Source organism: Nerophis ophidion, linkage group LG21, assembly GCF_033978795.1.
Source record: "Nerophis ophidion isolate RoL-2023_Sa linkage group LG21, RoL_Noph_v1.0, whole genome shotgun sequence".
Lineage (NCBI taxonomy): Eukaryota > Metazoa > Chordata > Actinopteri > Syngnathiformes > Syngnathidae > Nerophis > Nerophis ophidion.
Window position 1 is genome coordinate 42,844,341 of NC_084631.1, and position 27,331 is coordinate 42,871,671.

The 27,331-nt window shown below is 43.0% G+C and overlaps 1 protein-coding gene across 4 annotated transcripts in view; it reads right to left on the bottom strand.

Annotated features, from left to right (window-relative positions):
• The window catches only part of tert (telomerase reverse transcriptase), a 38,868-nt gene extending 12,124 nt beyond the window's left edge, over positions 1–26,744 (bottom strand). For 2 of the 4 annotated variants that reach the window (XM_061882648.1, XM_061882647.1), the window contains exons 1-13: positions 26,439–26,743; positions 18,207–19,338; positions 9,391–9,580; positions 9,174–9,327; positions 8,948–9,115; positions 7,394–7,555; positions 7,242–7,328; positions 2,870–2,955; positions 2,688–2,804; positions 2,524–2,595; positions 2,288–2,464; positions 1,997–2,123; positions 1,667–1,728 (exon numbers count right to left, since the gene is read on the bottom strand). In XM_061882648.1, coding sequence (XP_061738632.1) covers positions 1,667–1,728; positions 1,997–2,123; positions 2,288–2,464; positions 2,524–2,595; positions 2,688–2,804; positions 2,870–2,955; positions 7,242–7,328; positions 7,394–7,555; positions 8,948–9,115; positions 9,174–9,327; positions 9,391–9,580; positions 18,207–19,338; positions 26,439–26,654 — 2,750 coding nt within the window. In that variant the 5' untranslated portion in view covers positions 26,655–26,743. Of the gene's footprint in view, positions 1–1,666; positions 1,729–1,996; positions 2,124–2,287; positions 2,465–2,523; positions 2,596–2,687; positions 2,805–2,869; positions 2,956–7,241; positions 7,329–7,393; positions 7,556–8,947; positions 9,116–9,173; positions 9,328–9,390; positions 9,581–18,206; positions 19,339–26,438 lie in introns of all 4 variants that reach the window. The other 2 variants (XM_061882646.1, XM_061882649.1) reach the window with 2 other exon arrangements.
• Between the last annotated feature and the right edge of the window lie 587 nt (positions 26,745–27,331).

Sequence of the window (27,331 nt, forward strand, 5' to 3'; positions counted from 1 at the left end):
ATGGATATCCAGCAAGTTGCGGTGTTGCCAAGTGTTAAACAAAAAACACAAACTACAAACACAAAACAATCGCTTACTGTACAATGTCTGCTCTCCCTGGGATGACGACTCATGGGATGTTTATATCTTCCTGTTAAAAAAGTTAAAGTACCTATGATTGTCACACACACACTAGGTGTGGTGAAATGTGTCCTCTGCATTTGACCCATTCCCTTGTTCACCCACTGGGAGGTGAGGGGAGCTGTGGGCAGCAGCGGTGCCACGCCCGGGAATCGTTTTTGGTGATTTAACCCCCAATCCCAACCCTTGATGCTGAGTGCCAAGCATGGAGGTAATGGGTCCCATTCTTATAGCCTTTGGTATGACTCGGCAGGGGTTTGAACTCACAACCTACCAAACACAGGGCGTACACTCTAACCACTAGGCCACTGAGTAGGTTTAGATGAAGAATAATCACAATCCCCACAAAGTCTTAAAGGGGGGGTGCAAGTAATCATATTTTGGTGTCTTTCTCGCCATATTTGGGTATAAGTTGGATGTCAAAGTTGACCAGCTTCTCAGTTTATGTCCCAGCCTTCTATCCAGGTGAGAAACATGATTTATTAATTAAAATTAACAACTCAAGAGGCGAGGCAGCAGCTTTATGTGTCAATATAGCAGCACGAGCTAGGTGTTGCTCTGTGTTCACGGCACCAATAAAAGTAGTTCCACTGTGTTATTGCTTATAATACCAATATCGCTAACACTTGGTTGATTTTCAGGTCAAGAGATATAAATGGAATATAGTTATTGTCTTTTAAAATATATTTTTTAAAAGGCTTTATACAGTGGGGCAAAAAAGCATCTAGTCAGCCACCGATTGTGCAAGCCCTCCCACCCAAAATGACGACAGAGGTCTGCAACCCCCATCATAGGTACACCCCAACCGCGAGAGACAGAATGCGAAGAAAAAATCCAGGAACTCACACTGCAGGAACCTAAAAAAATGTATCTGCAAATTACGGTGGAAAATAAGCACTTGGTCAACCATTCACAGCTCCCACCGATGGAATTATACCATTTATAGTTGCGGTGGAAAGTTAGGGACGCAAATGATGTTCTTCCTGTGGGATCTGAGCCGAGGATGTCGTTGTGGCTTGTGCAGCCCTTTGAGACACTTGTGATTTAGGGCAATATATAAGTAAACATTGATTGATTGATGTTCTTCTTCCTGGGGTGTGTGTGACAGAAAATAATTGAGAAGCACTGATTTAACTTCTTTATAAACCCTCCACACACACTTATAAACACTTTATAAAACCTCTAAAAACCAATGTCATTTTATCATGGGTACTGAAGGGTACTCAAATCAATGCACTCAAAGGTTCTTTTAAATCCGCCATGCACGTAGACCGCAGTTAGTGAACTGCAAAATGGCTTGGGAACACTTTAAAACTAATAATGAACTATATAAATGTATCAATAGAAATAAATCCCTTCATTCAGAACAGTCTTACTGTTCCAATTGTGTGTAATGTTACATTGGCCAACAATATTAAATATACTTGTTAAATACGCTACTGTATTTTAATGTTGGCTGATATGGTGGTACTTTGAAAGTCAAGTGTTTTCTGAGGTGCTACAAGTTTGAGAAGCACTGTAATGTAGTTGAAAATGAGGTCTTTACCTGAATGCATGGAGCAGCACCAACTTGTAGATGTTCTTGTAGACTGCCTGCAGGGAATTGATCTGCAAGGAAAACATGTCATTTAAGCAAAATACATAAAGGTGTCTCCATTCATGCTTTTGACAGTTAATAAGGACAATGATCACATCTACAATTTAGAAAGTGTGCTAGCTGCAGTAAGACATCTGACATTTGTGTACAGTTTCTGATCATCACTCCAACAAAGTGATTCATTTCCTTCTTCAAAACCCACGCTAACGCCAGTGAAAAAGGAATGCATTTAACTGCCTCGTAAAGGCACAAGGAAACTGGCCAGTTTGCCTCCCTGACCTCCACGTCCAAGAACAGGGCATGGCACTTGAGTCTGAGGACCACCATCAGCTTCCTCCTCATTTGCTCTCCGGCTGAGTGGAAGGAGCCCAAAGTGAGGCTGTAGCGCAGAGATAGGCCGGCGTACCTGCCACAAAGACAATGAAAGAGGTATTGGGTTGTGTCTTACCACGTTTATAAGTAGGTGCAAAGGGCAGGAAGAGTTTCTCCTTAATTTACAAGCGACCATAAAGCAAAAGGACAAAGACAAAGCTGAAGATATTATTTACAGCGCACGAAAGGCCTCGTCACCTGGAGTAATCATTGTGGACGCTGAGCGAGTGTGGGTCCAGCAGCAGGCCGCACCAGGGAAAGAGGCTGTGGGAGGGCAGGGTGCGGACGTTGGCCAGGGAAACCGAGGGAAAGTTGACCAGCACCTTCTGCGGGTTGATGACCAGCCCGTACTGGGGGACGCCGGCCAGCAAGAGCCTGCACAGACCGCCTCACTTTAAAGCGACATTCGCGCTAAAAAGGCATGGCAGCCATACCTGAGAAAGTTGTGTGCCTCACGGAGGTCAGGCGTGATCAGAAGGAAATCATCCACTAGTCTCATCAGCCGTCTGGGCAGGGAAAAATACCAACATTTAGCTCCAAAACGCTGCCCTCTGCTGCTGAGAGGCTATTATCACGTCTGCAGAAAGCCCAGCAGTACCCTTTGAGTCTCTCACTGCCTTGGAACAGGCCCTTCTCCATGTGACCGTAGCACAGACAGCACAGCAGACTGGACACAGAAGAGCCCTGAGGAATCCCGCGACACTGACGGTATGTTCTGGAACCAAGAAAGTCCAAATTAAGTTAGGCAGATTCACGCTGAGAATAATACTGCAACCTTACTTCTTCCCGAAGCGTACAACACTGCCAGTCAACATTTGCTTGAAGAACTCCAGCTCTTCTTTTCCATCTATATCTGAGGAAAGCTTCTGAAAGAAGGAACAGAATTAGTTCATACAGTCGTCCCTCCACACATTACATTTTTTAAAGCATGTTCTAAGTATGGTTGGTATAAATTCAACATGTTCAAGCATTACAATGACTAACTTGATACATTTACTCCATTAAATTCGCTGGAGTAACTTTGTTCAAGTAGCTATATTGCAACATACTCCATCCATTCATCCATCCATCTTCTTCCGCTTATCCGAGGTCGGGTCGCGGGGGTAGCAACCTAAGCAGGGAAGCCCAGACTTCCCTCTCCCCAGCCACTTCGTCTAGCTCTTCCCGGGGGATCCCGAGACGTTCCCAGGCCAGCCGGGAGATATAGTCTTCCCAACGTGTCCTGGGTCTTCCCTGTGTCCTCCTACCAGCTGGACGTGCCCTAAACACCTCTCTAGGGAGGCGTTCGGGTGGCATCCTGACCAGATGCCCGAACCACCTCATCTGGCTCCTCTCGATGTGAAGGAGCAGCGGCTTTACTTTGAGTTCCTCCCGGATGGCAGAGCTTCTCACCCTATCTCTAAGGGAGAGACCTGGAAACTCATTTGGGCCGCTTGTACCCGTGATCTTATCCTTTCGGTCATGACCCAAAGCTCATGACCATAGGTGAGGATGGGAACGTAGATCGACCGGTAAATTGAGAGCTTTGCCTTCCGGCTCAGCTCCTTCTTCAGCACAACGGATCGATACAGCGTCCGCATTACTGAAGACGCCGCACCGATCCGCCTGTCGATCTCAAAATCCACTCTTCCCCCACTCGTGAACAAGACTCCTAGGTACTTGAACTCCTCCACTTGGGGCAGGGTCTCTTCTCCAACCCGTAGATGGCACTCCACCCTTTTCCGGGCGAGAACCATGGACTCGGACTTGGAGGTGCTGATTCTCATTCCGGTCGCTTCACACTCGGCTGCGAACCGATCCAGTGAGAGCTGAAGATCCCGGTCAGATGAAGCCGTCAGGACCACATCATCTGCAAAAAGCAGAGACCTAATCCTGCGGTCACGAAACCGTAACGCCTTGACTGCGCCTAGAAATTCTGTCCATAAAAGTTATGAACAGAATGGGTGACAAAGGACAGCCTTGGCGGAGTCCAACCCTCACTGGAAATGTGTTCGACTTACTGCCGGCAATGCGGACCAAGCTCTGGCACTGATCATACAGGGAACGGACTGCCACAATAAGACAGTCCGGTACCCCATACTCTCTGAGCACTCCCCACAGGACTTCCCGAGGGACACGGTCCAATGCCTTCTCCAAGTCCACAAAGCACATGTAGACTGGTTGGGCAAACTCCCATGCACCATGCAACATACTCTTTACTGTTAAATGAGTCATTTTGTGAAGAAGAAACACTACTTTGACTTTGTTACACTAAGTTTCATTCCGATCGCTGCGTTGATTTATATCATTACATTTATTTATAATCTGCTTGCAAAGACGTGTGGTCTCGTTAGGGACTTGTGTCACATGACTCTCTTTCACCAATCCAACCTCAGCATTGGTGACCTTTGACCAATCCAACGGAGCCTGGCAGTCACATGACTGTACTCAAACTGCACACTGTAAAAAGTGACATGATGGTCAATATTTACTTAATAAGTATGAAAAAGAACATTTCTATGGTCATGTGTGTCAGTGTTCACATTTCAACCCAAAATAATTAAAATTCCAACCAGAGAAAACGCTAACTTGTAGATGTAGTTTATGTTTTAGCTAACGTTACGCTAAAATTAGCCTGTTGTAACGACATAAGTGACTGTAAAATGTTAGTTTTTTGTAGTACATGCTGTAGTAGGGTGTCACTGTCTCTCAACACACACACAAAGTATGGTTGGAGAGCAAGTACCGTAGAAAACACTTACTCATTAGTTACTCAGGACTTGGGTACTTTTTTCACTTAATTCTCTCTCGTAATTTTTGGAGTCGTATTGGGTTTCTGGCGGTATTAGCTAATCCTATTTATGTGACTATTTGGGTGTTGTTTTATGTCTAAAATGTTGTTGTTTTAAATTGTTTAAAAGATTAGTTAGATGGTGTAGACCAGGGGTCTCAAACTCAATTTACCTGGGGGCCACTGGATGCAGAAACAATTGAAGTCCAAGCATAATGGGGAGATTCTTTCTAACGAAGACGAGCACTTAAAGATGCTCAGGTGTCAGCCTGCTCCTGTGTTCATCAATGATGAGTGCTAAAAATCCTCTCACTCTGAAGAGTCATTAAAATGTCTTACAACTTTACTACCATGCTAGACTTTATTGTGGCAGGTTTTACACTCCACCTCTTCATCTTTTTTGTTTTGTATGGTAAAATAATCCAACACAGCTGACATTTTTACCGTAACTTTTAATTCACACGGCCGTCTTAATTAGAACACAGACCTGTGGATGTGTTGAAGGTGTGCTGGAAAAAGTGGAACGGAGCGTAGGGAGCAGCAGAAGAGTGAAATGTATTGTTTAAATCGGTGCGTTGGAAAACACGTACTGGAATTTTTTTAACTGGATCTGGATCGGCATTTTCCAATGCCTTGCTGATACGCATTTTTGGGCAAATATCGGAAGCCGATCAGATATTTGGATCGGATCGGGACTACCCTAAGTCACACATTAAAAGCATTTCTAAAACGGCCTTCTTTCATCTCCGTAATATCACTAAAATTTGCTCCATTTTGTCCACTAACGATGCCGAGATCATTACCCATGCGTTTGTTACGTCTCGTCTCGATTCCTCTTAAGTATTATTTTCGGGTCTCCCCATGTCTAGCATTAAAAGATTACAGTTGGTACAAAATGCGGCTGCTAGACTTTTGACAAGTACAAGAAAGTTTGATCATATTACGCCTATACAGGTCCACTATGGACTGGACTCTCACAATATTATGCTAGATCCACTATGGACTGGACTCTCACACTATTATGTTAGATCCACTATGGACTGGAATCTCTCATTATAATGTTAGATCCACTATGGACTGGACTCTCACTATTATGTTGGATCCACTATGGACTGGAATCTCTCATTATTGTGTTAGATCCACTATGGACTGGACTCACACTATTATGTTAGATCCACTATGGACTGGACTCTCACAATATTATGCTAGATCCACTATGGACTGGACTCTCACACTATTATGTTAGATCCACTATGGACTGGAATCTCTCATTATAATGTTAGATCCACTATGGACTGGACTCTCACTATTATGTTGGATTCACTATGGACTGGAATCTCTCATTATTATGTTAGATCCACTATGGACTGGACTCACACTATTATGTTAGATCCACTATGGACTGGACTCTCACAATATTATGCTACATCCACTATGGACTGGACTCTCACACTATTATGTTAGATCCACTATGGACTGGACTCTCACACTATTATGTTAGATCCACTATGGACTGGACTCTCTCATTATTATGTTAGATCCACTATGGACTGGACTCTCACACTATTATGTTAGATCCACTATGGACTGGACTCTCACACTATTATGTTAGATCCACTATGGACCGGACTCACACTATTATGTTAGATCCACTATGGACTGGACTCTCACACTATTATGTTAGATCCACTATGGACTGGACTCACACTATTATGTTAGATCCACTATGGACTGGACTCTCACACTATTATGTTAGATCCACTATGGACTGGACTCTCATTATTATGTTAGATCCACTATGGACTGGACTCTCACACTATTATGTTAGATCCACTATGGACTGGACTCACACTATTATGTTAGATCCACTATGGACTGGACTCTCACAATATTATGCTAGATCCACTATGGACTGGACTCTTACACTATTATGTTAGATCCACTATGGACTGGAATCTCTCATTATTATGTTAGATCCACTATGGACTGGACTCTCATTATTATGTTAGATCCACTATGGACTGGACTCTCACTATTATGTTAGATCCACTATGGACTGGACTCTCACAATATTATGCTAGATCCACTATGGACTGGACTCTCACACTATTATGTTAGGGGAATGGGCGGTTGCCCACATATGCAGTCCTCTCCAAGGTTTCTCATAGTCATTCACATCGATATGCTGAGTTTCTCCTTGCCCTCACAGTATGTGGGCTCTGTACCGCGGATCTCGTTGTGCAGCCCTTTGAGACACTTGTGATTCAGGGCTATATAAATAAACATTGATTGATTGATTGACTATGATTAATAATTCATACGAGGCATAAAATCCACCAAATAACCGCGATAAAGGAGGGTTAGAGGACGCGGCACACAAACCTGCTCCACCAGTATGGCATGATGAACTTTATAGCTTCTCTGCAGCGCTGACACAAAGCTCTTCATGTTGGTGGCACCCATGTTGTCCTCCAAGAGGAAAAGAGAAAGATTACGAGTGTATCTTAAAGCCCGTGGGCACTGCGTGATGGTACCTGTCGTACAAAGGACTTCTTCAGGCCCTCGTGAAGGTCCGCCCAGACCTTGGCATAGCTGCGAATGGAAAAGGGCTGGTCTTGGATGGTTGACAGCACTTGGCCAATCACATCGAGAAGTTTGGCATGAGGCAGACTTTCGTACGCTCCGCTGACATCCACCTGAAAGTTAGAAAACAGAAAGTCAGTCACAATTGACCCCCAACACTTCTACTTTCTTTTCAGTCAGCAGCGTTTTTAGTGTCTTTATAACCAAAAAAACCCTCCTTCTTCCTGGACATGACACCACTTCTGTCTCACCCGTAGAGAGTTGAGCCAGCCAGGCTTGGCTACACATCATAAAATAAAGTCTGGAGCTCTGCCTACTAACCATCAGCTACAAACACAGGAGCTGTTCTGTATTTCTTCTAGCACACAGTAGCCGTTAAAACACAAGGGTACTGATAACAAAGCAGCTAACGTTTAGACCAGGGGTGCCCACACTTTTTCTGCAGGCGAGCTACTTTTCAATTGACCAACTCGAGGGGATCTACCTCATTTATATATATCATTTATATTTATTTATTTATGAAAGAGACATTTTTGTAAACAAGTTAAATGTGTTTAATGATAATACAAGCATGTGTAACACATATAGATGTCTTTCTTTCACCAAGACAAGAATATAAGTTGGTGTATTACCTGATTCTGATGACTTGCATTGATTGGAATCAGACAGTAATGATGATAACGCCCACATTTTCAAATGGAGGAGAAAAAAAGTTGTCCTTTCTGTACAATACCACATGAAAGTGGTTGGTTTTTGGCATCTAATTCATCCAGCTTCCATACACTTTACAAGAAAAACATTGGCGGCAAATTCTGTAGCTTGCTTGATTGACATTCACGGCACCCGAGGGTCTTGTGAGATGACGCTGGCTGCTGCCAGTTCATTATTATGAAAAAATGACAGAGAGGAAGGCGAGAAACACTTTTTATTTCAACAGACTTTCGCGCCGTACCTTCCGTCAAAACTCTAAAGGCCGACTGCACATTTCCTATCTTCACAATAAAAGCCCTGCTTCATGCTGCCTGCGCTAACAAAATAAGAGTCTCAGAAAGCTGGCGTGCACAACTGATGTGCACGCCAGCTTTCTGAGGGATCGCTTGTGCACGCCAGTTTTCCGAGACTCTGTATTTAGTTAGCGCAGGCAGCATGAAGCAGGGCTTTTATTGTGAAGATAGGAAATGTGCAGTCGGCCTTTAGAGTTTTGACGGAAGGTACGGCGCGAGAGTCTGTTGAAATAAAAAGTGTTTCTCGCCTTCCTCTCGGTCATATTTTCATAATAATGATCTTGCAGCAGCCAGCGTCATCTCAAAAGACCCTCCGGTACCGTGAATGTCATTTAAGTGACGTCTTGGTGAAGATTGATGATCACTCATTTTTAGGTCTATTTTTTTTAAAAGCCTGGCTCGAGATCGACTGACACACCCCCCGCGGTCGACTGGTAGCTCGCGATCGACGTAATGGGCACCCCTGTCCTAGATGAATAAATAACCAAAGATTATACTAACCTTAATAAAGAAGAGGGGGTGTGGCTTCTTCTTCTGGGCTGCAGCAAGAGAAGACAACACCTTATGGATGTCGGTTAACCCCCAAACTGTGGATCCCAGCAGGGATGGACTGGAGCGCACGCAAAACCGCAGTACATCCCTCAAATCACGCACGTGCCCTTGGAAGAACTAGAACAAATATCAACATATTTGAACACCCTGCATGGGACATTAGGAATGCTGGTACCCTGGTCTTGGCGTCTGCTCTCAGAAGTCGAGTGATGGGCCTCATGCTATCCGCCTTTGGGATGAAGCGAAGGTGGGAGACCACGGTGCTTTTAGGCAGCGATGCCACCTGAGCAGGAGTTAACTCCACCATCTGGCCCTTGGAAACATGACTTCTGCAATCCCTCATTATGAGCGGGACATCCACAATGCTCCCTGTGTGTGTTTAAGGTGCGCACCTGAAGGCCAGGTCCTGCAGTTTGGCCCAGACATCATGCCTGTAGAACTTCAGGGCGTACTTTTGCCCCATGCTCTCTGTGACGTAGAAACAGGCCCGCACCAGGTGGACCACGTATCCGTCCAGAAGCCAAGCCAGCAGCTGACCCAGGACTCGAGTGCGATAGGCCAGCTCACTGGGTGGGACCCTGCCTGTGAATGGTCCAAGTTTCCAATGAGTTTCTTAATCAGGGGGTGTCCATTTGCCACCAGTATTGTTGGCCCACAGCATATTGTGGAAATGAAAACGGGCAAAAAACACAACAGTAAAAATGTAAGGAGAAAAAGCAAAATGTTACTAAAAACTAACAACACACTGTCACCTGTAACAAAGAGTGCATACAAAGTTGTGTCATTAAATGTATATATATTAGGGGTGGGCAAATTAATGCGTTAATTACGAGTTAACTCATCAATCTATTAACGCCGACAATTATTTTATCGCACATTTGCGTATGTTGTTTACATGCTTTTATTTTGTTAACGCCTTTTCTTAACAAGATGGCATCTCCCGGATGTACTTCGGCGTCGAGGGGCTCTTGGTAAAGATGGAACATTTGGCAAAATGTCATGGCTGGCTTACAGCGTGGTCACTCCGGGATCACTTACGACCGCCAGACAATTCTGGATGTGGATAGATCGGGCCGTTTTGGACTGAATGAGGCGTGCTTGCTAGACCGGCTAGCTAGCATGGGAATACTTTGCCAGCTACATCCAGCGGCCTGTGAAGCAGCGGAGTATATGTGTTGTCTGTCTATTTATGAATAATGCAGACCAGGAGTGTTGGCTGAGTTCTTAACGTTTGCTTTCAGAGCGTGCATATCACAACATACAAGATGCCGTCATGGCGACACAACCTATACCGGGCTACCGCGCATGCTCGTCACTCCTGTTGCATGCTGGGTAGGGTAGTTCTTTTTTTCCCCAGGCTCATAAGAATAGAATAGAATAGAATGAACTTTATTGTCATTATATTTGCATATAGCGAGATTAAAGACTCCAACTTAAGGTGCGGTAGTGGGAACAAATATGGGGTGAAATAAATTACATAAGAGGTAATAAAGGAAAAACTAACAATTGAAATAAACAGACTACTATCCAATAAAAATAATAAGCAATTCTGTACAATATACAAAACACTATAGAAGTACAAAATACAAATACTGTACAATATACAGAGTAAGACAGGAGTACCGAAGTAATAAATAACAATCAGTGACGGACGTATTGCACTCGAAGGGTAGTATTGCACCGTAGGGTATTAGGGCATGATATTGTATAGGGGTGAATTATTATTATTATTATAAGTTAGTAATAACATCACAATATAGTACCATGTATATGCGTTCAGTTTATCAAAGCACCAAGCAAACAATCGGAAAATTCCCATCACATCAATTCCTAGATATGGTCTTAATTATTTGAAGTGCACTACGCAGAATAAACACAACATTATTAATATTGCTACTACGGATAATTTGATCAAAAATTCCCTAAAACAGCCCACTACCTATTATATAGTTTTTTTAAACATAAGACCCTGATAAAAAAAATGTTTCTGCTGTTACCTCAGAAATTGCCTGTTCAGATGTTATGATTGTGGCTCAGAGATTTGTATGTAGATTATATTTATTTTCCATAACAAACAGGATAACTTAAATACCCTGGCAGTGGCAATAAGCTTAAATGTTTGTATTTACATTTTTTGAGTTGATTTTCATAAAATATGCTATTTAACTGCTACTGTTTAACAAGGACTGATTTAAATTGTGTTTGCACAACAAATGTTTTGGCGCTTTTGTTCATGTGGGAGAATATTCCAATAAAGGTGCACTACACACTACTTTTGAATTCATTATTGGGCTTTGCGTATACAATGCAGTTAATCGCGATTAATCGGAGAAATAGTGCGATTAACTTCGATTAAAATTTTTAATCGTTGCCCAGCCCTAATATATATATATTGGGGCTGGGCGATATATCGATATATCGCAGGTTTGTCTCTGTGCGATATAGAAAATGACTATAAGGAGATATTTGAGTATACGTTCTCACGCAGTTGTTTTTAGCTGCGGGCATTAAACTGCATGAGTCTTTCCCTCTTTCTTGTCTCTCCTTCTCACAGAGACTTAAAACAAGCGCACCTTCTTACAACGTCACACACTCTCCCCGAGCAGAGAGGTATCAGCATGGGTAAAGTTAGCTGTGATGCTAGCGAAGCTGTCCGAGTGGTAATACGAGAGAAAGAAGTTGCGAATCTGGATACAAATGAAGGAAGAATTAATGCCCAAGAAAAACAGCAGGGGGTCCATCGCCAGGCGGTGGTTCGGCTTCAGGTGGGAATATGTCGAATAGACAACTTTAATTTGTCAAGTGTGGGGCACAAGCGTTGCTACCAGAAGTAACATTATTGCTAATGTCTAGCATCATTTGAAAATTCACCAGCTAATACTTTTTTAATAAATACAGTTTTGGTCAATTGACTTAGTTTTGATTTCGTTCTCTGCATGAAAGTTTAAAAGTAGCATATATAAATGCAGTATGAAGAAGAATGTTTAAATGGAGACACATAGAATCATCATACTGCTGTGATTATATGCATCAAGTGTTCATTCAAGTCGAAGGCAAAATATCGAGACATATGTCGTTTATCGCCATATGGCCTAAAAATATCGAGATATTAAAAAAAGTCCATATCGCCCAGCCCTAATACAAAGAATCTTTCATGCTTTTTTTTTTTTTTTTTTTAACAAAATGGATTCAGACATTTCAGTATGCGGCGCTTTATGGAAAACGTTTGGTCCCCCATGTTCAAAATAGTGTGCCATGCTGGATTTTACAACTTCACTGTGGCATCTAAAACTAATAACACATTTACACCACATAAACAATAATCGTAATACTTAAAAAAAAAAAACTGTTTTTCCAGTTGCGCCTGCTAACTCTTACTAGCATCCGAACCTGACTTTTGCTACTACTGTCAATTTAAACAGGCTTCTGTTTGGACACCTGTGTTGGCTTTCTGCTAACAAGTTTATACATGTCACTTTAACATAGACTAAAGAGTGTGACGATAAAATAACATTTATACTTCCATTCAGGTTTCACCTGACAACGTCCAAAAAACTTTGTTTAAATGCATATTTCAACGGGGTCCTCCAGATCAGGGGCTATTTAAAGGAAAACTGCACTTTTTTAATGTTGGCCATCATTCACAATCATTATGAAGTACATTAGAACGGATGGATTTTTAAATGCATTCTAACATATAAATAAACGTAAATAAAAGTCTGCTTACCTAGGGATTCCTCTATTTCACCCATAAAATCCAATAAATAACCTATAAAAAAGCACCAACAATACTCCATTTAATTTGGTGACTTGAATATCAACCACGTATTAGTGAAATTGTTATTATAAGCTCTAACACAGACAAACTATTTATAGCGGCGCCGTGATCACTTCTGTGTGTCCCAATGTTTACATCATCGGGTGGTCTGCTGTTTCCTCGCTTCCTTGCTCCCTGTAGGTTTATTGTAAATCATGAAGCATGCCTCTCACCAGGACTGTGTTGGATCCATTTTGGATTGAACTTTCACAGTATCATGTTAGACCCGCTCGACATCCATTGCTTTCCTCCTCTCTAAGGTTCTCATAGTCATTATTGTCACCGACGTCCCACTGGGTGTGAGTTTTTCCTTGCCCTTATGTGGGCCTACCGAGGATGTCGTGGTGGTTTGTGCAGCCCTTTGAGACACTAGTGATTTAGGGCTATATAAGTAAACATTGATTGATTGATTGATTGACATGACACGTCTGAGTAGGTATTCTGACAAGTCCATACATTTAGCCATTTAGGACCCGAAACTGGCGAGGACGACACAAAAAGACACTTGTAATTTTCCCAAAAAAGTGCAGTTCCCCTTTAAATTAGGTATCGATTGAATATTGACGCTGATATTTCAGATTTATCGATATTGGCCTTCTTTTATCAGTATTGGCAGACTTGTTTTGTTTTTTACATCAACGGGTGGTCTGCTGTTTCCTCGCTTCCTTGCTCCCTGTAGGTTTATTGTAAATCATGAAGCATGCCTCTCAGCAGGACATGACACGTCTGAGTAGGTATTCTGACAAGTCGGTACATTTGGCCATTTAGGACCCGAAACGGGCGAGGACGACACAAAAAGACACTTGTAATTTTCCCAAAAAAGTGCAGTTCCCCTTTAAATTAGGTATCGATTGAGTATTGACGCTGATATTTCAGATTTATCGATATTGGCCTTCTTTTATCAGTATTGGCAGACTTGTTTTGTTTTTTACATCATCGGGTGGTCTGCTGTTTCCTCGCTTCCTTGCTCCCTGTAGGTTTATTGTAAATCATGAAGCATGCCTCTCAGCAGGACATGACACGTCTGAGTAGGTATTCTGACAAGTCGGTACATTTAGCCATTTAGGACCCGAAACTGGCGAGGACGACACAAAAAGACACTTGTAATTTTCCCAAAAAAGTGCAGTTCCCCTTTAAATTAGGTATCAATTGAATATTGACGCTGATATTTCAGATTTATCGATATTGGCCTTCTTTTATCAGTATTGGCAGACTTGTTTTGTTTTTTACATCATCGGGTGGTCTGCTGTTTCCTCGCTTCCTTGCTCCCTGTAGGTTTATTGTAAATCATGAAGCATGCCTCTCAGCAGGACATGACACGTCTGAGTAGGTGTTCTGACAAGTCGGTACATTTGGCCATTTAGGACCCGAAACGGGCGAGGACGACACAAAAAGACACTTGTAATTTTCCCAAAAAAGTTCAGTTCCCCTTTAAATTAGGTATCGATTGAATATTGACGCTGATATTTCAGATTTATCGATATTGGCCTTCTTTTATCAGTATTGGCAGGCTTGTTTTGTTTTTTACATCATCGGGTGGTCTGCTGTTTCCTCGCTTCCTTGCTCCCTGTAGGTTTATTGTAAATCATGAAGCATGCCTCTCAGCATGACATGACACGTCCGAGTAGGTATTCTGACAAGTCGGTACATTTAGCCATTTAGGACCCGAAACTGGCGAGGACGACACAAAAAGACACTTGTAATTTTCCCAAAAAAGTGCAGTTCCCCTTTAAATTAGGTATCGATTGAATATTGACGCTGATATTTCAGATTTATCGATATTGGCCTTCTTTTATCAGTATTGGCAGACTTGTTTTGTTTTTTATTCATTAAAGAAGAGCAGGCAGCTGCTCATTTTTGTAACATTGAGCAAGACATTGTCAGTCAGCTTAAAAATGTGTCCTGAGCATAAAAAAAGCTTCAATTAACATCCGTTGCTTGGACTAATCATTGAATGAGTGTTACTAATACAAATGTATAAAATCCAAACCACATGGTGTGCCCGCAACTTTAAGTATGCTGACATTTTTTTCCAAGATGGCGCTGCTGTAGTGGCTGCTGTAGGCAGGAGCTCTGTGCTCTTGTGTCATCCTTTTGTGTTTCCCTCTTGTTTTTCATGTGTTGTTATATTTTTTTGCCTTTTGGTCCGGGACCCTTTGGGACTGTGTGACAAGGGGTGCCACTTTCGTGACCTCTGTGGTGCTTTTTTTTGTGGACTTCTGGATCTGCCTCCTGGGAGGCTTTTGGCCATGGAGACCAGCTGCTGGGTGTCTGCCACACCGGAGTCGGTTTGGAGGGACTGGAGGAGATGCGGATGAGGGGACAGGACTGCAGAGTTTGGAGGGACTGGAGGAAGTGCGGATGAGGGGACAGGACTGTGGAGCTAGCACTGAGCGCTGGGACGGAGAGGCTTCGTGGTGTCTTGACTGGGTGAGCAGGTGTCGGACACCTCAGTCACCTTGGACGTACTCTCGCTCATCCATGCGGACTGGACACAGGCCGAAAATGGAGTCGGCTGTCTTGGTTGCTTTGTTGGGTCTGCTCCTGTCTCTGGCCATGCTCCCCCCATCCCAGCGGACGATGGCGTGGAACACCGCAGAGGGCACCACAGTGGATATGTTTCTTTTACTTTTTATTCATAGCTTGTATGTAGAAGTGTCTGCTTGTATCTGCTGCTTTAATGTATTTAATGTCCTATGTGTTCTTTGATGTTTCCCTCTTACACACATGGAAGAGGGATGTGTACTATGGCTATGAGTTGTTGTTTTTTCCCTTGGCCTCAGTCTGCACCTCCTCTCCAGGCCCCAGGCTAAGACCGATTTTTATTTTTTTATTTTATTTTAACCCCCCCCCCCCCCCTTGTTTACCTGTATCTCATCTTTTTTGTGAGGGGCGCTGCAAGCCGGCAGACCCGTCAGCGATCCTGTTCTGTCTCCCTGTAATGTTTGTCTAAACTTGAATGGGATTGTGCTGAAAATTGTAATTTTCCTGAAGGAACTCTCCTGACGGAATAAATAAAGTACTATCTAACCTAATAGTTTCTGCACGGCCGCTGCAATTGAGTGCACATGAGAGCAGTGTGTGCTTGAAGAGTTCTTTAGAAGCGCAATTTCAATGTTGATGAAAAGTGAAGGTTATGGTGAATAAAAACATTGGGTTTTATTTTTTAACTATCCATCCATCCATCCATTTTCTACCGCTTATTCCCTTTTTGGGGTCGCGGGGGGCGCTGGCGCCTATCTCAGCTACAATCGGGCGGAAGGCGGGGTACACCCTGGACAAGTCGCCACCTCATCGCAGGGCCAACACAGAGAGACAGACAACATTCACACTCACATTCACACACTAGGGCCAATTTAGTGTTGCCAATCAACCTATCCCCAGGTGCATGTCTTTGGAAGTGGGAGGAAGCCGGAGTACCCGGAGGGAACCCACGCATTCACGGGGAGAACATGCAAACTCCACACAGAAAGATCCCGAGCCTGGATTTGAACCCAAGACTGCAGGACCTTCGTATTGTGAGGCAGACGCACTAACCCCTCTGCCACCGTGAAGCCCTATATTTTTTAACTATTTCCCTAAAATATGCATTGAGGCTATCAAGCTCAGGTGTCAAACCTGTGGCCCGACATGTCATTTTATGTGATGCGTTGCATTATTTTATGTGAACTTCAAAAAAAGACTGGAAATAATGAAGCGTTTTGTGACTAAATGTATGTATTGTTCTATCAATTTTGACAGGAAAAATGTAGTGCATGTAACAAGCGCTGTATAGTGTATGCTGCTCGCTTGAATATCATCTCATCCGGCAAACCAGCAAATTATCCAACAGTCTGTTGGTAAAAAGTATAGTCATTAAATAGAATTTCCTATGCAAGTTGTGTAGCGAGGCTGTGATACATTTATATTCACCTGAGAGCAGCCATAGTAATCATATACAAACCCCGTTTCCATATGAGTTGGGAAATTGTGTTAGAGGTAAATATAAACGGAATACAATGATTTGCAAATATTTTTCAACCCATATTTAATTGACAAAATATTTGATGTTCAAACTCATAAACTTTTTTTTTTTTGGCTTGGCATTGTCTTGCTGAAATAAGCAGGGGCGTCTATGAAAAAGACGGCGCTGAGATGGCAGCATATGTTGTTTCAAAACATGTATGCTCCTTTCAGCATTAATGGTGCCTTCCAAGATGTGTAAGTTACCAATGCCTTGGGCACTAATGCACCCCCATACCATCACACATGCTGGCTTTTGAACTTTGCGTCGATAACAGTCTGGATGGTTCGCTTCCCCTTTGGTCCGGATGACACGATGTCGAATATTTCCAAAAACAATTTGAAATGTGGACTCGTCAGACCAAAGAACACTTTTCCACTTTGCATCAGTCCATCTTAGACAATCTCGGGCCCAGAGAAGCCGGTGGCGTTTCTGGATGTTGTTGATAAATGGCTCTGGCTTTGCATAGTAGAGCTATTTCAGAGCCAGCTGAATTTCCCCCAGGGATCAATGAAGTACTTTCTATTCTATTCTATTTAACTTGCACTTACAGATGTAGCGACGAACTGTGACAGTAGTTTTCTGAAGTGTTCCTGAGCCCATGTGGAGATATCCTTTAGAGATTGATGTTGGTTTTTGATACAGTGCCGTCTGAGGGATGGAAGGTCACGGTAATTTGATGTTGGTTTCCGGCCGGCCATGCCGCTTACGTGGAGTGATTTCTCCAGATTCTCTGAACCTTTTGATGATATTATGGAGTGTAGATGTTGAAATCCCTCAATTTCCTGCAATTGCACTTTGAGAACGTTGTTCTTAAACTGTTTGAGTATTTGTTCACGCAGTTGTGGACAAAGGGGTGTACCTCGCCCCATCCTTTTTTGTGAAAGACTGAGCATTTTTTGGGAAGCTGTTTTTATACCCAATCATGGCACCCACCTGTTCCCAATCAGCCTGCACACCTGTGGGATGGTCCAAATAAGTGTTTGATGAGCATTCCTCCACTTTATCAATTGCCACCTTTCCCAACTTCTTTGTCACATGTTGCTGGCATCTAATTCTAAAGATAAAAAAAACGAACATCAACTATGTTGTCTTTGTAGCATATTCAATTGAATATGGGTTGAAAATGATTTGCAAATCATTGTATTCTGTTTATATTTACATCTAACACAATTTCCCAACTCATATGGAAACGGGGTTTGTAATTCATTGGAGAATGACACACCTGCTAAAGTGTTTTTAATCAGATTCCTCCAACAAACTGATTGATAGATCACTGTATTATTAAAACTATGAATATACGGAGGGTAACCATGGCATGAGTTGCTTCCATTATTTAGAAATGAAAATCTAGCAGGTCTTGTTAGTTGTTTTAAGCCCAATCTCACCTGTCTTGCTGAGCTTCAACCAGTCACAGTGGTTCACCTTCATTTTCCACATCAGCTCAGCAAGCGACACCTTGTCAAACTTGCTGCTGCGCAAGAAGCTCCTGACGCGCGCCAAAAAAAGGCGGCGGTTTTCCCCGGAGCCCCAGAGCGCTGCTGGGACCACTTTGGACAAACACTCCCTGACGAACAGGTAGACCCTGTGAGGAGCACAGTGTTGGGGCGGAAGGAGCGGGCACACCCTCTGCAGGATCCTGGCGTAAGGACACCTCCTGTGTTCACGCAACACTTGGCTAAAAAGCGGGACCATGTTGAAAAAACGCCGTGGAAGCTTCTTTGGTTTTCTCTGGACGCCACGGAGGTAGGGCAGTCCTTCAAAGAACACCACTCGGACTAAATCCTGAGCCTGTAGTCTTCTCCCTCCCTTCTTCTTGTTGAGAAGGAAGGCTGGCATGCCGCTGCCGCCATACATCAGCGCCCTGGTGCGTACAAAGACCTGCGAGGGAGGCAAGGGGGGAGAAGTCCCAGATCTCCAACTAGGAGTTCCTTCCAAAAGAGTTGTGCTGGTTTCAGCTGCTGCTTTCCAGCTTCCTCCTGCAGGCTCCACGGAAACTTCTGAAGCGTCACACTCTCCGACACGCCTCCTCTTTGTCGAGGCGGACATCTCTTCTTCCTCTCTCCTCCTTTTCCTGCTGTGCACCCTGGCGTCCCTTCTGCGCTTCTTCTCGCTCCTGATGTCACGTCTCCTTCTCACGGCGGCGGCGTTTCGCTGTGTTCTGGACCGAGCCCGGAGGGAGAACCCCGAGGGCACGGCGGTCATGGAGACCCGGTCGTAAACAGGAGCGCCGCAGACCTGGAGGGCGCACGAAGGCGGCACGGCGATGAAGAGGGAGCAGCTCTCCAGCAGGTAGCGTGTGAGGTCAGTGCCCAGGCGCGCGCACACTTTCTTCCACAGGTCGCTGGACAGGAAGTAGGCGGCGCACTGGGTCACATCCCCCTGGAATTTCAGGTGGTCGGCGTCTCGCTCCTCCTGAGCCACACGCCACAAGTTGTAGCCGCGCGCCAATATGTTTCGCTTCCTCTTTCTTAACAAGCTGTTGAGAATGAAGGCCAGCAGCTCAGAGAAGGTGCAAACCTGCAGAAAGCATCATGACAACAACAATGATATATTTTCCCATCAACAAGAAACATTTTCACCTTTATATTTCATGTATCTGCTAAAATGGCCTCATTTCGACTTCACAGTTGGGTTTAAAATTAGGGATCAACTGAATATCAGCGCTGATATGTTTTTTTTTAATATTGATAGTGTAAACAATCTAAATGTATACCATATTTTTCAGAGTATAAGTCGCGTGGACATCGGTGGCGGTACCTCTGGATTGGCAGACCGGGGTGGTGGTTCCTCTTTTTAAGAAGGGGGACCGGAGGGTGTGTTCCAACTATTGTGGGATCACACTCCTCAGCCTTCCCGGTAAAGTTTATTCAGGTGTACTGGAGAGGAGGCTACGCCGGATAGTCCAACCTCGGATTCAGGAGGAACAGTGTGGTTTTCGTCCTGGTCGTGGAACTGTGGACCAGCTCTATACTCTCGGCAGGGTTCTTGAGGGTGCATGGGAGTTTGCCCAACCAGTCTACATGTGCTTTGTGGACTTGGAGAAGGCATTGGACCGTGTCCCTCGGGAAGTCCTGTGGGGAGTGCTCAGAGAGTATGGGGTATCGGACTGTCTTATTGTGGCGGTCCACTCCCTGTATGATCAGTGTCAGAGCTTGGTCCGCATTGCCGGCAGTAAGTCGAACACATTTCCAGTGAGGGTTGGACTCCGCCAAGGCTGTCCTTTGTCACCCATTCTGTTCATAACTTTTATGGACAGAATTTCTAGGCGCAGTCAAGGCGTTGAGGGGTTCCGGTTTGGTGACCGCAGGATTAGGTCTCTGCTTTTTGCAGATGATGTGGTCCTGATGGCTTCATCTGACCGGGATCTTCAGCTCTCACTGGATCGGTTCGCAGCCGAGTGTGAAGCGACCGGAATGAGAATCAGCACCTCCATGTCCGAGTCCATGGTTCTCGCCCGGAAAAGGGTGGAATGCCATCACCGGGTTGGGGAGGAGACCCTGCCCCAAGTGGAGGAGTTCAAGTACCTAGGAGTCTTTCTCACGAGTGAGGGAAGAGTGGATCGTGAGGTCGACAGGCGGATCGGTGCGGCGTCTTCAGTAATGCGGACGTTGTACCGATCCGTTGTGGTGAAGAAGGAGCTGAGCCGGAAGGCAAAGCTCTCAATTTACCGGTTGATCTACGTTCCCATCCTCACCTACGGTCATGAGCTTTGGGTCATGACCGAAAGGATAAGATCACGGGTACAAGCGGCCGAAATGAGTTTCTTCCGCCGTGTGGCGGGTCTCTCCCTTAGAGATAGGGTGAGAAGCTCTGCCATCCGGGAAGAACTCAAAGTAAAGCCGCTGCTCCTCCACATGGAGAGGAGCCAGATGAGGTGGTTCGGGCATCTGGTCAGGATGCCACCCGAACGCCTCCCTAGGGAGGGGTTTAGGTCACGTCCAACCGGTAGGAGGCCACGGGGAAGACCCAGGACACGTTGGGAAGACTATGTCTCCCGGCTGGCCTGGGAACGCCTAGGGATCCCCCGGGAAGAGCTAGACGAAGTGGCTGGGGAGAGGGAAGTCTGGATTTCCCTGCTTAGGCTGTTGCCCCCGCGACCCGACCTCGGATAAGCGGAAGATGATGGATGGATGGATGGAAGTCGCACTGGAGTATAAGTCACATTTTTGGGGGAAATGTATTTGATAAAATCCAACACCAAGAATAGACATTTGAAAGGCAATTTAAAATAAAGAATAGTGAACAACAGGCTGAATAAGTGTAGGTTATATGAGGCATAAATAAGCAACTGCTATGTTAACCTAACATATTATGGTAAGAGTCATTCAAATAACTAGAACATATAGAACATGCTATACCTTTACCAAACTATCTCTCACTCCTAATCCATAAATCCCATGAAATCTTATACGTCTCGTCTCTTGCGTGAATGAGATAAATAATATTATTTGATATTTTACGCTAATGTGTTAATAATTTCACACATAAGTCGCTCCTGAGAATAAGTCGCACCCCCGGCCAAACTATGAAAAAAACTACGACTTATAGTCCGAAAAATATGCTATAATTTGAACATCCGTCACATATGGGTCTTCTTTTAAAATTATCAACAAATACAAAAGAAATACACCAGCAGATACAACGTATCAGCAGTTTCAAACAAAAAATAAATACATTTTCGAATTAATCGTGATTATTATTTGTAGCGATTTTTAATCCATTCAAAAAAATCTATTTTTTTCTTCTAATTTTAAATCTGTCCTGTCCAGCCACTCAGACAAATCATATGGTTGATGTAGATGATCGACATCTGCTGGACACATTTAATTTGGAAAAGAGAAGTGTTGGATACTTCTCTTGTTTATATTTGACTTCATTAAATATTTGGAGACGATTTTATTGAAAAATAAAAATAAAAAGTTTTCTTTTATGTACTATATAAATGAGCTGTTTTTATATTCTATAAATCAGTGGTTCTCAAATGGGGGTAAGCGTACCCCTGGGGGTACTTGAAGGTATGCCAAGGGGTACATGAGATTTTTTAAATATATATATATATATATATATATATAAATATACTTTATATATTTTTTCCAAATAATTCAGGAGAGACCACTACAAATGAGCAATATTTTGCACTGTTATACAATTGAATAAATCAGAAACTGATGACATAGTGCTGTATTTTACTTCTTTATCTCTTTTTTCAACCAAAAATACTTTGCTCTGATTAGGGGGTACTTGAATTAAAAAAATGTTCACAGGGGGTACATCACTGAAAAAAGGTTGAGAACCACTAAATCAGGGGTGCCCACACTTTTTCTGCAGGCGAGCTACTTTTCAATTGACCAACTCGAGGGGATCTACCTCATTTATATATATCATTTATATTTATTTATTTATGAAAGAGACATTTTTGTAAACAAGTGAAATGTGTTTAATGATAATACAAGCATGTGTAACACATATAGATGTCTTTCTTTCACAAAGACAAGATTATAAGTTGGTGTATTACCTGATTCTGATGACTTGCATTGATTGGAATCAGACAGTAATGATGATAACGCCCACATTTTCAAATGGAGGAGAAAAAAAGTTGTCCTTTCTGTACAATACCACATGAAAGTGGTTGGTTTTTGGCATCTAATTCATCCAGCTTCCATACACTTTACAAGAAAAACATTGGCGGAAAATTCCGTAGCTTGCTTGATTGACATTCACGGCACCCGAGGGTCTTGTGAGATGACGCTGGCTGCTGCCAGTTCATTATTATGAAAAAATGACAGAGAGGAAGGCGAGAAACACTTTTTATTTCAACAGACTTTCGCGCCGTCCCTTCCGTCAAAACTCTAAAGGCCGACTGCACATTTCCTATCTTCACAATAAAAGCCCTGCTTCATGCTGCCTGCGCTAACAAAATAAGAGTCTCGGAAAGCTTGTGCACGCCAGTTTTCTGAGGGATCGCTTGTGCACGCCAGTTTTCCGAGACTCTGTATTTAGTTAGCGCAGGCAGCATGAAGCAGGGCTTTTATTGTGAAGATAGGAAATGTGCAGTCGGCCTTTAGAGTTTTGACGGAAGGTACGGCGCGAGAGTCTGTTGAAATAAAAAGTGTTTCTCGCCTTCCTCTCGGTCATATTTTCATAATAATGATCTTGCAGCAGCCAGCGTCATCTCACAAGACCCTCCGGTACCGTGAATGTCATTTAAGTGACGTCTTGGTGAAGATTGATGATCACTCATTTTTAGGTCTATCTTTTTTAAAAGCCTGGCTGGAGATCGACTGACACACCCCCCGCGGTCGACTGATAGCTCGCGATCGACGTAATGGGCACCCCTGCTCTAAATGGTAAATGAGTTGTACTTGTATAGCGCTTTTCTATCCCTTTTTAGGGAGCCCAAAGCGCTTTGACAGTATTTCCACATTCGCCCATTCACACACTGAATGTAGATGGTCTATATCTGCTGGACATATTTACTTTAGAAAAGAGAAGTGTTGGATACTTCTCTTGTTTATATTTGACTTCATTAAATATTTTATTGAAAAAAAAAAGTTTTCTTTTATGTACTATAGAAATTAGCTGTTTTCATATCCTATAAAGGAATGTAGTTAATCATAGAACTGGCACCCAATGTTATTAAAGAAGCATCGATTTTGAATCGAGAATTATTTAGACTCGAGAATTGATTCTGAATCGGATCGTTACCCCCAAGAATGGAATCGGAGTCGTGAGGTGCCCAAAAATTCCCCGCCCTATAGTAAATACACGTATGATAGCAGGATTTAGTATTAAAAATCAAAATTTGTAGCAATAACCAGTGCTGTTGTTCTGCTGAGCTGCGCTGGCGTGCTTATGTCGTGTGATTCAATGGAACAGAGATGGAGGGACACCAAGATGACAGAAAAGATATCTCTGCCAACATCAATGATGTTGTCTCTCTTAAGAAATAGTTAGGTTAGTTATGATTCACTAATGAGATGCATAATATCTTATTTTCAGTAAGTATCATAATTCTTCTTCCTTGTACTTTGCTAACACTTGTAGTTTAAACAGCCTCTTAAACTGCATTATATACTTAATCCATTCCATAATTCAAGTCCACATCTTAAGTGTTTTACGTGCATAGAAATGTTTAAAGTTAGATTATATTATATTGCTGTTTTTTAAGAGGAATTGTTTGGAATGGGTGTTGTAAATGTTTCCAACCAGGTGGGGGCGCTGTTGTCCACGGTTTCCCACAGTGTATTAAATGTTAAAGGGCTACTGAAATGAGATGTTCTTATTTAAACGGGGATAGCAGGTCCATTCTATGTGTCATACTTGATCATTTCGCCATATTGCCATATTTTTGCTGAAAGGATTTAGTAGAGAACATCCACGATAAAGTTTGCAACTTTTGGTGCTGATAAAAAAGCCCTGCCTGTACCGGAAGTAGCAGACGATGTGTGCGTGACGTCACGGGTTGTGGAGCTCCTCACATCTGAACATTGTTTACAATCATGGCCACCAGCAGCGAGAGCAACGTTCCCCATTAATTTGAGCGAGGATGAAAGATTTGTGGATGAGGAAAGTGAGAGTGAAGGACTAGAAGAAAAAAAAGACTAGAGGGCAGTGGGAGCGATTCAGATGTTATTAGACACATTTACTGGGATAATTCTGGAAAATCCCTTATCTGCTTATTGTGTTACTGGTGTTTTAGTGAGATTATATGGTTGTACCTGTACAACCTGAAGGTCGGTCCCGCACCTTTCTTCAGCACCAGTCGACGGGTGGTGGCGATGCCCATCTCTGCCCTTCGCAAGGGACCCTCTTCGAAACACGATCTTTCGAAATGATCGCTGCATAATACACTGTACTTTGTGTGTGTGGTCCAATCCAACCATGTTCGCTTGACCGCTCTGTTCCATAGTAAAGCTTCACCGTCATCTTTTGGGAATGTAAACAATGAAACACCGGCTGTGTTTGTGTTGCTAAAGGCGGCCGTAATACACTGCTTTCCACCTACAGCTTTCTTCTTTGAAGTCTCCATTGTTCATTGAACAAATTGCAAAAGATTCAGCAACACAGATGTCCAGAATACTGTGGAATTACGCGATGAAAACAGACGACTTATAGCTGGGAACGGTGCTGGAACAAAATGTCCTCTACAATGCGTGACGTCACAAAACGCGTCATTATACCGCGACGTTTTAGCATACTTCCTCACGAAATCTAAAATCGCAATTTAGTAAACTAAAAAGGCCGTATTGACATGTGTTGCAATGTTAACATTTCATCATTGATATATAAACTATCAGACTGCATGGTTGGTAGTAGTGTGTTTCAGTAGGCCTTTAAAGCTGTTATCCTACACGGTCTAAGACAGGGGTGCCCATTACGTCGATCGCGAGCTACCAGTCGACCGCGGGGGGTGTGTCAGTCGATCTCGAGCCAGGCTTTTAAAAAAAATAGACCTAAAAATTAGTGATCATCAATCTTCACCAAGACGTCACTTAAATGACATTCACGGTACCGGAGGGTCTTGTGAGATGACGCTGGCTGCTGCAAGATCATTATTATTAAAATATGGCCGAGAGGAAGGCGAGAAACACTTTTTATTTCAACAGACTCTCGCGCTGTACCTTCCGTCAAAACTCTAAAGGCCGACTGCACATTTCCTATCTTCACAATAAAAGCCCTGCTTCATGCTGCCTGCGCTAACTAAATACAGAGTCTCGGAAAACTGGCGTGCACAAGCGATCCCTCAGAAAGCTGGCGTGCACAAGCTTTCCGAGACTCTTATTTAGTTAGTGCAGGCAGTATGAAGCAGGGCTTTTATTGTGAAGATAGGAAATGTGCAGTCGGCCTTTAGAGTTTTGACGGAAGGGACGGCGCGAAAGTCTGTTGAAATAAAATGTGTTTCTCGCCTTCCTCTCTGTCATTTTTTCATAATAATGAACTGGCAGCAGCCAGCGTCATCTCACAAGACCCTCGGGTGCCGTGAATGTCAATCAAGCAAGCTACGGAATTTGCCGCCAATGTTTTTCTTGTAAAGTGTATGGAAGCTGGATGAATTAGATGCCAAAAACCAACCACTTTCATGTGGTATTGTACAGAAAGGACAACTTTTTTTCTCCTCCATTTGAAAATGTGGGCGTTATCATCATTACTGTCTGATTCCAATCAATGCGAGTCATCAGAATCAGGTAATACACCAACTTATATTCTTGTCTTCGTGAAAGAAAGACATCTATATGTGTTACACATGCTTGTATTATAATTAAACACATTTAACTTGTTTACAAAAATGTCTCTTTCATAAATAAATAAATATAAATGATATATATAAATGAGGTAGATCCCCTCGAGTACAATTGAAAAGTAGCTCGCCTGCAGAAAAAGTGTGGGCACCCCTGGTCTAAGATCATATTTTGCCCCAGCAGGTGGTCCTAGTTTTCAAAATGTTATCATTTTAACCTTCTTGTAGAATTATTAGGACTGTCTCACAGACCGGAAGTGTCTCTGCTAATTAAACTTAGACTTCCTGACAAGCTAACAGCCTCGCTAGCTGACTGGTTAGCATCCTGGAGACGTATTTTCTTGTTTATGATGAGGTTTTGGATGAGTTAATGACTCACCTGATGTCTGCTCGGCACTTGCTGCAACTCATTGTCGTAGCAGACAAAAATGTTCTGTACGAAAGTCTTGAAGCGGTCAGTGTCCGTCTGCTGCACGAGAGCTGCTCTCTCTCCGTCTTCGAACACTATTCTGTCCGCAAACTCCTCCAATGTGCATGTGTGGCCATAAAGACAACGCAGTGTGTGGAGGACTCGGGAAAAATCCGCTTGAGACATTTTTGTTGCATCACTGCGGCGATCCTTGACTGAAGTTCCCGCGCTGTTCGCTCTGAGCAAATGAAGACTCAAGCAAAAGCATCCGTCCAATTAGAGGGCGTCTTACTGGCATTTGTCCAATCAGAGAGCGTCTTACTGGCTTCCGTTCATTCAGAGGGCGGTGTCACGCCATATTTCTTCCCCTTACAAAAACCTTCCCGCCCTTGAAATGTATAAATAAACCTTTAAAAAAATTAAAAAAAACATAAAACATAACGAACCCCCTGGCGCTGTTTTGTACTGTTTTTATACTGTTGTTGATCTTATTTTGATTATTGTTTCTCAACTGTTTGTAAATGTTGAAATTTATAAATAAACTAAAAAAAAAACTAACAGAGAACAACGATATTTATGACAAATGTGTGCTTTGTTTTAAAGATGTGATATTTGGTTTTACACTGTATTAAAAAAAACTTGAAAAGGAGAAAAAAAACAACAACAACAACAACAACAACAAAAAACCTTCCCGCCCATTTACTTCCGGGGTCATTATTAATACAGACGTTTTGTTAACGCTATATTGTAAAAAAACAACAAAAAAAACAATTTGCAAACACAAGCTATGAGATGACATAAGAGGAAAGGTTTTGGATTGTAAATAATGTAAATAATTCAATGTACATACTATGATTATTAAC